Source organism: Astatotilapia calliptera, chromosome 2, assembly GCF_964374335.1.
Source record: "Astatotilapia calliptera chromosome 2, fAstCal68.1, whole genome shotgun sequence".
NCBI lineage: Eukaryota > Metazoa > Chordata > Actinopteri > Cichliformes > Cichlidae > Astatotilapia > Astatotilapia calliptera.
This window is the reverse complement of record NC_137423.1, coordinates 9,214,487-9,228,036: the sequence shown is the minus strand read 5'-3', so window position 1 is coordinate 9,228,036 and position 13,550 is coordinate 9,214,487. Positions and strand designations below refer to the sequence as shown.

The 13,550-nt window shown below is 43.8% G+C and overlaps 1 protein-coding gene across 1 annotated transcript in view; it reads left to right on the top strand.

Annotated features, from left to right (window-relative positions):
- The first annotated feature begins 2,089 nt into the window (after window positions 1-2,089).
- The window catches only part of elp1 (elongator acetyltransferase complex subunit 1), a 22,740-nt gene continuing 11,279 nt past the window's right edge, over window positions 2,090-13,550 (top strand). The window contains exons 1-18 of the mRNA XM_026183873.2: window positions 2,090-2,224; window positions 3,275-3,461; window positions 3,711-3,863; window positions 4,006-4,087; window positions 4,314-4,394; window positions 4,498-4,583; window positions 4,665-4,855; window positions 4,940-5,063; window positions 5,160-5,253; window positions 5,421-5,648; window positions 5,731-5,901; window positions 6,224-6,302; window positions 6,391-6,546; window positions 6,646-6,752; window positions 6,931-7,034; window positions 7,135-7,188; window positions 7,277-7,382; window positions 11,650-11,765. Coding sequence (XP_026039658.2) covers window positions 3,312-3,461; window positions 3,711-3,863; window positions 4,006-4,087; window positions 4,314-4,394; window positions 4,498-4,583; window positions 4,665-4,855; window positions 4,940-5,063; window positions 5,160-5,253; window positions 5,421-5,648; window positions 5,731-5,901; window positions 6,224-6,302; window positions 6,391-6,546; window positions 6,646-6,752; window positions 6,931-7,034; window positions 7,135-7,188; window positions 7,277-7,382; window positions 11,650-11,765 — 2,082 coding nt within the window. The 5' untranslated portion in view covers window positions 2,090-2,224; window positions 3,275-3,311. The remainder of the gene's footprint in view (window positions 2,225-3,274; window positions 3,462-3,710; window positions 3,864-4,005; window positions 4,088-4,313; window positions 4,395-4,497; window positions 4,584-4,664; window positions 4,856-4,939; window positions 5,064-5,159; window positions 5,254-5,420; window positions 5,649-5,730; window positions 5,902-6,223; window positions 6,303-6,390; window positions 6,547-6,645; window positions 6,753-6,930; window positions 7,035-7,134; window positions 7,189-7,276; window positions 7,383-11,649; window positions 11,766-13,550) is intronic.

Here is a 13,550-nt window from a genome sequence, read left to right as displayed (position 1 = left end):
TGACAGCTGCTTCCAGCAGGATGACGCACCATGTCACAAAGCTCAGATTATCTTAGACTGGTGTGTTGAACATGACGACGAGTTCACTGTACTCAAACTTCCTCCACAATCACCAGATCTCTGTCCAACAGAGCACCTTTGGACGAGCAGCCTACAAATCTGCAGCAACTGTGTGATGCTGTCGTGTCAACTTTTACATGTAAAAAGTCAAGTTTAGGTCTGAAGGCAAAAGAGGATTCCACCTGGCACTGATAAAGTGTACCTAATAAAGTGTCTGGTGTTTTATTTATGCATGTGTCAATAAAATTAAAGAATAGATGATTCTCTGCTGGACAGATGTGCAGTATTATACAGAATTAGTGGATGTGAAATGATTTCCTGTATCTGTCATGTGCAGAATCACTCTGTTGGTGCTGCCTGTGGTGCAGAGGGTGGTCAGGATTTCGGACAGTTTCTTCAGTGATCTCTTCTCCAGGCTTTGTTTGAAGTCACAGTTTTTTCTCTTACTGGTCCATGAACTTAAATGTCTCTGACATGTCTGTTCCTGGCTTCAGATCGCCCTTTAAAAAAGAAAAAAAAATGACTTTCTGTTTTCTGGGGTTAAATACTGATTTATTTTAGTTCGATGTGATTTTATATCTGAATATCTGAAAGTGGAAACCACTCCACATTTAAACTCCCTCTGCACAAAGACATAACGTGTCCATGTCTGTGTGACAGCTGCTCTTCATTTCCCCACACAAGCAGATTATCAGCAGGAAAGCATCACAGCAGAAAATTTAAACCTGCACGAGGAGATGTGAGCAGGCTGATAGGAGCAGTTTGGAGGAGGTGAACTGGACTGGAACTGGACCTCCAGGGTGGGCTTAAGTTGTTCCAACAAATGCGTCCTCAAATTTTCCAGATTTAAAAACAGCAGGAAGCAGGAAGTTGCTGCTCTGGTTTGCATTATGTAACTTTACAGATTATTCACTCTGACACAGATTTTTTCCACCAACTTCTCCTTCTGCTCCTCAGTGAAGCATCACAACAAAGATTTCTTCCAGACTTCTTTCTGAAGTGCCTACAGTTACAGTTAATGAGGAGCCATTTTAGCATGGGAGTCTGTGGGAAGTGATTCGCTTTTGGAGCCAGCCTCTTTAGTGGTGACTTCATTTCTCTGCCCCAGAGGGTGATGCTTGGCCTTGATGTTTTGGCAGTATTAGATCGTGGAGCTGTTTCAGAAACCTGTAGAGATCCTGTCAGGGCAGTAGGGGCAAAGGTGCAGGTTTGCTTTCATTTATAGTTACACTCTCAATAACAACTCGGTGTCATGATCCCTCCTGTTCTTCAGGTGGGGTACCTGTCATTGTGAGTGTGGGTGATCTCTTTCAGTGGCGGGCGTGGTCCAAGCAAACTACAGTCAGAGGCACCACAGTCGATGCAGTTTATAAAACTGACTTCCACCAGATTTTTAACCTACTCATGTAGTAGTGGACTTATCCGCTTCTGTAATGCCTCTAGTATTATGCCCATCTGCAGCACTGTTGGTCTTGCAGAGGTGACAGCTTCTGGATGTTGCATGGGTTTAAATTTAAATTGTCTACACATGAGAAGTAGAATATCTCACTTTTTGTGGGCATGATCCCTTGAAACATGTGGGTCACAAACAGATTCTGATCTGTGGAAGAAGGTTGGTTATTACCAGACCAAACAACAGCCGAAGGTTTAACAGGAGCTACAACAGCAAGAGGAAGATACACTAGACTTCTAGTGTCCATTTATACTTACTAGAAGTTATAAAATGTAATTCAAATAAAAACAAAACAGTATTTCTGGCATACACAAGGCAAAACTTTGATGTATTATCTCAGATTTTAATTGTAAAAACGCAAAATTCTGAGTTTTTAATTATTTATTAATTTTTTAATCACAAGTGAATATTAGGAAGTTGAAATTTCTAGATAAAACCCTGAAATTTCCATTTGAGTGCAAAATATTTTTCCCATAAAACACAGAAAAACACACACGATTGTAATAAATATGTGATAAAAGATCAATATCGTTTTAACTTCTCCATATTCAGTAGCCGTTTAGATTCCCTCCGCGCCGCTAGGGGGCGACATAGCCACCAATTCATGTTTCTGCGTCAGAGGTTAAAGGTTGTGAGTCTGACACCGCCACATGCATGTTGTTGATGTTGGAGACTGGAGAGATTTTCCTTACCTCGGCTTGTTTTTTCACGGTGGGTTTATTATTTTTGTTATCGTTTTATTTTGTTCTCGTCGCGTATTAAAGTTTCTTTAGCTTAAAGCAAGCTAGCACGTCTTGTTCCATTTTCGGACACCCTGTAGCCTCGGCGTCTTCATCCCTCTCACACTGAGCAAGTACTGGACAACAAACCAGCTGTTTAAAATGTTAAATGTCTTTAAAAAACTTTTGCCATCATCACTTTTATTTATTTATTTTACTGTTTATGTGTAAAAAACGTTCAGTCCTGACTCAGAAACCTTGCTAACAGCTTAATACGATTCCTTACATACATAAATATTCCAGTAAGGAGGCTCGAAGTTATTTTCACGCCTTTGAATAGTAATTAAACTCATGTGAAACAAGAATGTGTATTTATATATTTAATGTTTATGAATCTGGAGAAATGTAAACAGTTAAAATAGCCTTGATAAATACAGTTGCAGTCGTTCGTAAATAACCCAGTATTGATGAGGATACATTATTTTTATTATTTTATTTTATAATTTGTTTGGGCACTTTTAAGATTTGTTTCCCATCATAAGGCAAAACTAAAAATAACTTTTTATTTTCTATGAAATGTAGAATTGTTCCTGCATTATTTTTTTCATATGTGATATTTTCTGATTCTATTGTTAGTTTTTTTGAGTGTACCATCTCATTTGAGAGCAAACTAAAAAATGTGTATGGAGAATATAACTAAAGGGAAAAACAAACTAAGTATGTGACTTCTTTAGATGAAATTTTCAGCTGATAACATCCATTTCTTTCTTTGTTGTACACTTTAGACTTTCAAATTAATAACGCTGGTTTAAAAGATGAGGTTGAATGGATATGAGACTTTTCCAGTAAAACAAAACAAATGCAAACGTCATTTTCTCCACATTCAGCATAGTTATTCTATATTTCCCTCCAATATTATTAAGTGTTGAGTTTTAAAACTGAAACACAGATCTTGTGGTTTTAATCTGTGGTAATTTAGGTAAAAACTCTTTCAACCAAACATTTATTTTTTGCCTAATTTGTACCAAATATACTGTGTCAGGTCTCCTTTGGCACTTGGAGGCAGGTCCTGAGGTGAAATGAGGAATCTGAAACTTCTGAAGAGCCTTCGGAGCTCGGAGCTGCAGGGTCCAGGCTCGCCCCAGTGTTTCTCTGTGCGGGCGGACACCGGCTCGCTGCTTATCGCCTCTCAGTACTGCATCACAGAGTACGACCCCCGGACAGGCCAGGTGAGAAGCGATGATGTAACACTAACACACTGGAAATACTATGAAGTGCTGTTAATACTCAACAGGGTGTAGTTTAGCGTGATTCAGTGAGGAGACGGATGTGTTTCAAGTGTCCAAATTTGAATATTTAAGTGTAACATATGTTTGCCTCAAGGTGCACCTGGAATTTCTTCATACCTGTTCTGTTTGGGACTTGAACAGGGCGTCTTTCTTATAAGCTTTCAGCTCTTCCCCGTTTTTCTTCGGCAGGTTATCAGTGAAGCCTCTTTGACAGCAGACGGTTTCCTTCCAGAGGACGGCAGCGGGGTTGTGGTCGGACTTCAGGACCTGGCTGAACTGGAGTCTGCATGTTTGGCCACAGCAGGTGGTGATGTCGTCCTCTTTAACCTCAACACCTGCCAGGTTAGTAATGCTCAAAGTCAGACAGATTTTTAAAACTTGTGTCCCCCAAAAAAATCTGAAGTTAGGTTCAAGCTCTGGTTATGATCAGGGGGAAAGAAGTTAGGACAATCGGGGTCCTCAGTAAGTGTGCTCTGATCCACAGCTGGAGTGCGTCGGCAGTGTTGATAGGGGCCTCACCTCGATGAGCTGGAGTCCTGATGAAGAGCTTGTGATTCTCACTACTGGTCAGTATGTTATATAATCATCAGAAATGCTGATGATTTCCATATTGAGCAATATTTCTTAGATTAGAAACCATCACAGATGAAGAAAAGTTCATCTGTGATGGAATGTTCAATATTTGGAGTTTTTTTTTATTTTAAATTTTGTGACACATCATAGCTTAGGTAATTATTGATCACACACAGTTATAGGTGTTGTGGTTGAGTCACTAGTGTTTTGTGTTCACAGGCCAGGAAACGATCATCATGATGACTAAAGACTTTGAGCCGATCACAGAGGTTGGAATCCACCAGGACGATTTTGGTGAAGGTACGGTGACTCTAAAAAAATTAGTGGTCTCCCAGCTGAGTATCAGGAGCTACTCAGGTTCACCAGACGGTGATGTGCTCACCCACATAAGTTTGTTTTGCAGGGAAGTTCATCACCGTGGGCTGGGGGAAGAAGGAGACTCAGTTTCATGGCTCAGAGGGCAAACAGGCAGCACAGAGGAAGATCCAGGTCCCTTTTAATTACTCAAATATTTGAGTTTATAAAAAGAAACTGTAAAGTCAAGTTGATGATTTGATCATGTGCCTGCAGGAGGTGCAACCTGCTGTATCATGGGACGACCACAGGCCGCGGGTGACGTGGCGAGGGGACGGGCAACTTTTTGCCGTCAGTGCCATCTGTCCCCAAACTGGAGCCAGGAAGGTCAGAGTCTGGAACAGGGAGGGTGTCCTGCAAGCCACCAGCGAGCCCATCAACGGCCTGGAGCAGGCGCTCTGCTGGAAGTAAGTTAGTTCATTAGTTTTCCCCCTTTCTCTCTCTGGAGAACTTTTATAAATCTGAAGCACACTTATTGTTGTCTGCTTCAGACCTTCAGGCAGCCTGATAGCAAGCACTCAGCGCCATCCCAACAAGCACAGCGTGGTGTTCATGGAGAAGAATGGGCTGCTGCATGGAGACTTCGCTTTGCCGCTCAGTAAAGCCCAAGCCAAGGCATGCTCATCGAAATCACTCTTTCTGCACGAACACTGCAGCTTCTGATCCAGTGGAGAGTTTAATCAGATCATTGCACTGTGTTTGTGTTTTTAGGTGAAGGAGCTCCTGTGGAACAGTGACTCCGCTGTTTTAGTCGTCTGGTTGGAGGACATGAGTGCTGGAGAGGACGGACAGGCCAACGCTTACAGTAAGTTCACCATCAGATTTAGTGAACTGTCTGCCACAGATGCCACCAGCTGCAAACTCATTTTTGTTAAGAAGCAGGAACAGGAAAAATACCGTTAATGTGGAGAGTGTTGCATGTTGTAGTCAGTCAGAAAATCAGGAAACAAAAAAAGTGTCTTCGCTCTGCAGTCCAGCTGTGGACAGTGGCAAACTACCACTGGTATCTGAAGCAGAGCCTGGAGTTTGGACCAGACCCTCAGGTGCCAGTTTGTGTCTGCTGGGACCCGGAGCGCCCCCTACGGCTCCATGTGGTGACCCGGAGCTGGACCAGTATCACCTACGACTGGGGCTGGACAACAGAACGGAGCACCGGACTGGACGCCACTGACAACGCCAGCGTGGCTGTGATTGATGGAGGTAAGGGTCAATGAAAGATGAGAGGGTGCTCAGTTGTAGATTTATTCCAGTATGGTGTTAAGATTTACCAAAATCCCCTCAGAAAAAATCTTGGTGACGACCTTCCGGCAGTGTGTGGTTCCTCCTCCCATGTGTTCCTTCGAGCTCCAGTTAAAATCACCGGTTAACCAGGTGACCTTTCTGTGCCAGCCTGAGGGAACCAATCAACTGGCAGCATTCACCGCAGATGGACAGATTTCAATCTACACCCAAGGTGGCTTAATAAAAACAAATTAATCTGTTAATTTTCCTTCAGAAAAAAAGTTGAAGTTTAAGGATTCATGTAGTTTTAGAATGTAACACCTTTTAAAATCTATTCATCAAATGCATAAAAGCGATGTTTACCGGATGTTAAAACCAGAGAGCGTTTACTTCTGAAATAAAAATGAAACTTCTAAATTTAAGTGAAAATACAACCTACTTAAAAGAAAAAATCATAATACTTAAAGTTTTGTGGCTAGAAGAAGACCTATGTGACTGTGTCTTAAATTTTTTTTGTCTCATAAACATGACTTTATCTTCCTGCATGATTCCAGATTCAGGAGAAAAATCAAACAAATTGGCAGATGGGTTCAGGGTTGTGTCTCATCCTCTCATCCTGCAGAAGTCCTTCAGGTAACACAGTCTTCAGACACACATTCTCATTTTCTTCACCTGATTAGGCTGTTTCTAGAGTTTCCCCAGATTTTTCTCCCTCCTGTAGACCGGCAGTTCTTCAGGATGTTCCTCTGGCTCTGCGGCAGCTGCTGTGGCTGCAGGATGAGCTGTTTTTGGGTGTCAGTCCTGGTCTGCTGCCAACCTCCTCCACCCTGCTGATGCTCCGCCCCAGTCAGGATGGTGGTGATACCCTCACTGTCAGGTCTGCAAACTAAGAAACCTCCTGCAGCCCCGTAAAGCTTGTAGCGTGTCACAGATGTCATTAACAATTAATCTTTCTAATAGTGATTTTCTGCCTCAGGTCTGAGGTGGAAGTGGACGGTGTTGTGGTCAGTGTGGTTCATTCCTCTCAGACAGGAACTGTGGCCCTGCAGCTGGAGGATGGACGGATCAGGAAACTGATCTGGGGTCAGCAAACGTACCTTTATTCATGCGTTTTAGCAACTGATCCATGGGTTGGGGGGTTAATTTTCCTTTTTTCATTTTTCTGACATGTTGATACTTTCCTTTGAAGCTTGTTGTACATGTAAGGAAGCTGTATCAGTTTACAGGAATAAATGTTTTATTTCTGTATATTTCTGTGTAGATTGTCAAGAGCCATCAGTGGAGGACTGGCAAGACTCCAGCAGCTGCAGCATCAACTTTCCTGTTCCCTGTGTCCAGATGGCCCTCTGCAGCATCGGCGGAGAGGTAGAAACTCACCAGCATGTAATTAATTACATGAGTAATTGTCTCTAAGTTCTAGTCTGCAAGCCTGATGCTCATGTATGCTTTTGCTTTTCATCCTCAGGAATATCTGCTCGGCTTGACGGAGAGATCTCACCTATATGCTGGAGACTCAGAGGTCTGCATTTTTCTTTCTTGTTTCATTGGCAGTGAAGAAGCAGCAGAGCTTATTAGAAATATGTGCATTTGTCTCTGCTTACTTTCAGCTCGCCTCTAGTGTTTCTTCCTTTGCGATTTGCAACGACTTCCTCCTCGTCACCACGCACTCACACACCTGCCGCTGCCTCCAGCTGAGCACGCTCACAGTGAAAGGTGGGAGTTTTTCCTCCTCTTAATAGGCCTTAGAGACCAGGGCCCGTATCCCTAAAGATTCTGAGAATCCTCTCAGAGAGCTCCTAACTTAACCTAAAAATTCCTTGCCAGGAGTTTTAGCTTAGAAGTGATTCCAGAACATTTTCAGTGAACTCTGAGCAAGGAATGGATGGAAAATCCTATCTTAGTGAGGAGGTGTGGTTGACCCCGTTGCTAGGTATGAGTCATCATTTCAAAAGCCGTGATTGGTTGATCCTACAAGTTTGATGGAAATGAGCTTTTGGTGATAATGAGCAAAGGATGTACCCTCAAATCAATAAACATATTATATACTCTAATCTTATGCTGACTGTAATTGTAAATAATATTTCACATTCAAGAAAATATCTGGAAAATGAATAGTAAGCTGTAGGGGTTATAGCCTAACATTAGAATCTAAAATATGTGAAAACTTAAACTCATTACACCCTGTTCAAATAATGATTCGTGTCTTATTTGCTCATATTAATATCCTAGCTGGCATATTTTGTACTTTCACTCCCATATGGACCCCGTTGAAAACAAGATGGCCTATCTCAAGAGGCTGTCCTTAATGAAGTAGAAATCACAACGTTACAAGTCCAGTGTGGTCTTAACGAGGGTAACACGGCTCAGCTTTTAGCAATGTCTGTGATTGCAGACCCAAGTCATCACTGCTGCATTGTTGCATTTTCCCGGTTGCCAAATACCTCGGGGTTGTGATTACTTTCGTCTCCGGTGTAATAGCGTTGTGGCGTCGAGTTGGTGAAGTAATTGCATCTCTAAGGAGATCCACCACAAACATGATTCCTGCACGATCCAATCTGTAGCATCTCAATAATTCCCTGTCATCCAGTGTTTGCAGGACATCTCTCCTGCCTCTTCTGTTGGCCATTTTGTGCAGCTGCTTAGGGGAACTCCTAAGCCACTAAAAGTCCTCTTCCCTGCTCTTAGCAGATCTCGCCTTAGGAGCCCTTTTAAGCGCTAGGAATCTTGAGGAATAGCTTTTATATTAACTGGGATTGTTGTGTCACTTTTAGGGGAAATTCTAAGAAAACGTCATGACTCTGAGAATTTTCTTAGAATTTGGCCGCTAGGAGCCACTTTTTGCACAAAGATTCTTTAGGGATACGGGCCCAGGTGTGAAAGTAACAATCATGATGGTTCATGACCAGGGCCCTATTTCAGGAAGCCGGTTTAGAAAACTCAGAGTGAAAAACGATACTCAGGGTTGAGTAACCCCGACCTGTCCAACTCGGAATATTCGGTTTCAGAAAGGCTGATAACAATTAGTTCAATCAACGCGGAGTTGCTTTAACCCCAAGTTAAACGCGCGCACGAGGATACATAAAGCCCTGATTAGTGGAGCACAGATTAAGCGAGTCACCATGGAGACGGAGGGAAAGAAGGCGCGGTCAATGTATTTTACAGCGCTTGAGGCCGAAATTCTGATGGCAGCATATGCCGATAACATGCAAGTTTTGCGGAAAAAAAGTAACACAGCCTCAGCTGCAAAAGAAAGGGAGCATGCATGGCAAAACATAGCCGACAGAGTCAATGCGTGAGTGTTAATTTAAACATTGATCTAGGGATTTCCACCCATTTAACACGTTATTTTATCATATGTTATTTTATTTTATATTTTATACATTTTATTTTGTGATGTGACGTGAGCGCAGGTGCAACCCAACAGGCCCCAAACGTTCCTGGCAGCAAGTAAAAATGAAATATAAAAATATAGTCCAAACAGGTAAGGTGTAATTGTATTATGAGCCATAGTGCTTGGTCTGTTTGTCCCATGTAAATCAATTGCAGTTAGAGGCTACATTAATTTCCCCTCTGTAAGCACTTATTGAAATTATCTGAGCACATTACAAGTACATATTTGCTTACTCTGTATGCTCAAATGTGACCCGTTATAGCCAACAGAAAAAAAAAAGCGGAGGCCCGAAAAACAGGTGGAGGTCCTCCACCACCACCACTCACAGAGGCTGAGGAGTTGGCTTCCATATTTGTGATAATGTTGGCAGCATCACATATGATCTTCACAGTGCAGAGAACACAAATTAGCATCCATTACTATAATGAAATAATTTGTTAGTTTGAAATGCTACAGGGAACTATGTACCTGCACATTAATGCTGTGGAAAGACTTCCTGTTCACATAGTCTCCTTCATTTACTGAAGGAGCAATGATTGGAATGTGAGTGCCATCTATACAGCCAATCACGCCTGGGAACCCTGAAAATAAATGTAAAATTTAAGTAGTAGTTCAAGTATCACCACATCATGAATTAAGTTTCGTTCATCCTGCTACCTGCAATTTTGTGGCATCCCTCTTTGATAAATCTTGTGGGTCTATGACCGGGGAACACCACAAACGAGTACAGGAGACGTTTCAGTGGAACTGTAACATTCCTGACTGCCCGACAGACGGTAGCCTTGGAAACGTGCTCAGCGTCACCAATATTATACAGAAAGCTCCCGTTTGCAAAAAACCGAAGTGCAATACAGATAATATGTAATGAACTGAGAGGATGTCCGCGATGTGTCACATGAGCAATATATGGCCTGAGGATGTTATTCAAATAAATTATAGATTGTGCTGAAAAACGGTAACGTTCACACAGGAAATCATCAGGAAATGATAAAATGTCCAAACGCGCTCTGATCACTCTCTCCCGGCGGAGAGCTCTGCGGAGAATTTGGGCTTCACGATCTACTGGCTCTTCAAGGAAGGGGCACGCCATGTCTGACACTTCCTACAGTCGGGTTTCTGACAAAGGGGCGGAGACAGTCAGGGTTAGTTGAAGTAAACCTGCTAGGGGGCAGGTTAGCTTCACGGAGTGTGTCGTCATAGTAACTCACTCAGAATTAATCTAAACTCGCTTTGTGAAACCGAAAACCCAGAGTTTTCGTTAACTCAGGGTATACTTACTCAGAGTTTGCACTAAACCGGCTTCCTGAAATAGGGCCCAGGTGGATAGAAGCCTCTGAGTGTTTTCAGTGTCATCATCTTGGTGTTTTAACATTGCACACTGGCTGTGTGATCATACCATGGTTTATGTAACAAGGACCATATTTACTAAATGAACTTGAAAATAGTGCTTTGAGCTCATAAACCTGTCAGTAAGTGTTTACTGAGGCTGGGGGACGGTTGGAAGTGAGGGGACTGAACACTTCTATGCGCTCAGAAACCTTTTGGGTATTAGACTCCAGACACTTGCCCTTTAGGCTCCAGTCACAACCTTGTCCCAGGGAAGCTAAGGCCTAATTATCATGTGGTCTTTTTCTAGTGTTTTATATACAGTACCAGCCAATTAAAAACAAATAAAATGCTGTTTGTTTGTTTTTTTCCTTTAATTTTGTTTTTTCCCTTCCTGGGTCCACTCCATTTGCTTTGTGCAGTTTTTCTTTTTTAAGGCAGACATATTTGTCCCTCAGGTTTTTCCCCTTCTTTGTACATTCCCTCACATCAATTCTGATCTTTTTAGCAGGAATCTGCTGACATTTGTGAGTCTTTATATTGATGCTATAATTTTCTTTTCTTATTCTGTTGTGATGATCGTTAATCTCTTATTGAAAAATTCAAAAACTGCAGTGAAAAAGTAGCGGGAAATGTGCAGGATCAGGATGAATTGCACTGAACAGGCTCATCACTGTAGTTGTGGGCTGCGCTGACCCAGAGTGTAGTAATATTTCTCAAGAGGTGCACGTCAGGTTACAGCGTAGATTTCCCGCTGAAGCATAAATCCCTGCTAACTGTGCATCGTAATCGTCATGGTTTTTAGTTGGGAAAGAGCCCACTGTGGGTCAAGTATGATTTGTTTCCACAGGTGGAGGAGTTTAAGTATCTTTGAGGTCTTATTTTCTTAACTGAGGGAAAAGCAGAGTGGGCGATCAGTCTGTAGTACAGATGCTATACTGGTCTGTTGTTGTGAAGAGGGAGCTGAGCTAGAAATTTACTCCATCTGTTTGATCTATGATCCATGTTATGTGTGATCCATGTTTCTACATGGATCACACATAAATGTTCACCTACAGCCATGAGCTCTGGCTATTGACTGTAAGAATGAATCACCAATACACTCAAATGGGTTTCTGGGCTCTTCCATAAAGAAGAAGTGAGTAGCTTGGTCATTTACAGCTCACTGTAGCTTGGACATAAATGTTTTTTCATTTACTGAGCAAGGTCTTCTTTCTTTGTGTGTAATAGTGATGGTGAGCTGAGTGAACTTTGACCCCACAGGGTTGCAGGCGGCTCTAGCCTCCGATGGCGGTCAGAATGATGAGACACTTAGACGAGTGGAGAGAGGATCCAGGATCGTCACTGTGGTGCCACAAGACACCAGAGTGATTCTGCAGGTCACACACACACACACACAAGCCCGTTCAGCTATCTTAGTGAGGACCTTCATTGACATAATGGTTTCCCATAGCCCCTTACCCTAACCCTAACCATCAAAAATGAATGCCTAACCCTTACTCTTACCCTAAACCTAACCATAATCTAATTGTAACCCTGCCACTAAAACGATTAGTTATGTCTATAACTTCTGTTCCCTGAAGGAGAGGAACGAGGTACAACACATAAGTATGGGATATCACGCCCTCGCGTGTCCTGGCTGAAGAAACCTTTATTCACGCCTTTACGGCAGATGACGTGTGATGACACGCGCAAGGCCCCGCCCGCACATATAGCCGCTGCCATCACCGTCATCCCTCAGTTCGATAGCCGCTCTTCACCGAGCCAACTGCTCAGTGGGGCCACCCTGTGTTGTACCTCGTTCCTCTCCTTCAGGGAACAGAAGTTATAGACATAACTAATCGTTCCCTTTCAGTCGATTCACTCGGTACAACACATAAGTATGGGACCTATATACACGCCCCGCAGAGCAGCCACCGAACCGGAACGGGACCACCACATCCTTAGTGAGTGGTAGACCCAGCAGAAAGGACAGCATGAGCCACCGAAGGGGCTGTAACGTCCAACCGATAAAACCGCACAAAAGTGTGCGGCGACGCCCAATTAGCCGCTGCACAAATATCAGCCACAGGCACCCCTCTAAAAAGAGCCCATGAGGTCGCCATCCCCCTGGTGGAATGAGCTCCCACCCCGTGGGGCAACGCAAAACCTCCGGTGCTGTATGCCAGCGAGATAGCTTCCACAATCCAGTGGGACAGCCTCTGTCTGGACAGAGCTCTACCTCTATTCGGATTAGCGAAGCAGACAAACAACTGGTCACACAAACGCACATCCCGAGTGCGCTCAATGTAGGTGCGTAGCGCACGCACCGGACAAAGAGAATGCACCCTCCTCTGCTCCTCAGATTCAAAAGGAGGGGAGCAAAAGCTCAGCAACTCAAACTCCATTGAACTATAAGATGCAGGCATGACCTTGGGAAGATAGGCGGCATTCGGACGCAATACGACCTTGCGGCCATCAGGAGAAAACTGTGTGCAGGCAGGATGCACAGACAGCGCATGAAGGTCCCCCACTCGCTTCGCCGAGGCCAAAGCGAGAAGTAATGCGGTCTTATACGAAAGAAGTTTCATATCTACCGACTCAACGGGTTCAAACGGAGGGCCACAAAGGGCCTCCAGCACCAAAGACAAGTCCCAAGCCGGGACACTGGACTTAAGCACGGGCCTCAGCCGGCGAACCCCTTTCAGAAAACGCACGGCGAGGGGATGCGCACCTGGTGTCACCCCGTCAAAACCGATATGACAAGCAGATATAGCCGCTAAATAAACCTTGATCGTTGAAAACGAAAGGCCTTTATCCAACAGCTCCTGCAGGAATGTCAAAACATCCACAATAGAGCACTGAAATGGGAGAGTGTGGCGGTCCTGGCACCATCGCTCGAAGGCTCGCCATTTGTAAGCGTACAAGCCTCTAGTAGACGAGGCCCTGGCGCTCTGAATCGTCGCTACCACACTAGGTGGCAGACCCTTAGCAACCAAGTTTAACCTCTCAGCAGGTAAGCATGAAGGTGCCACAGATCCGGGCGCGGATGAAACACTTCCCCCCCCGCCTGAGAGAGGAGATCCCTGCGGAGAGGAAGCTGCCAAGGACTTGCTGCAAGCAGGCTGATTATTTCTGCATACCACGACTTCGCGGGCCACCAAGGGGCCACCAGGATCAGAGAG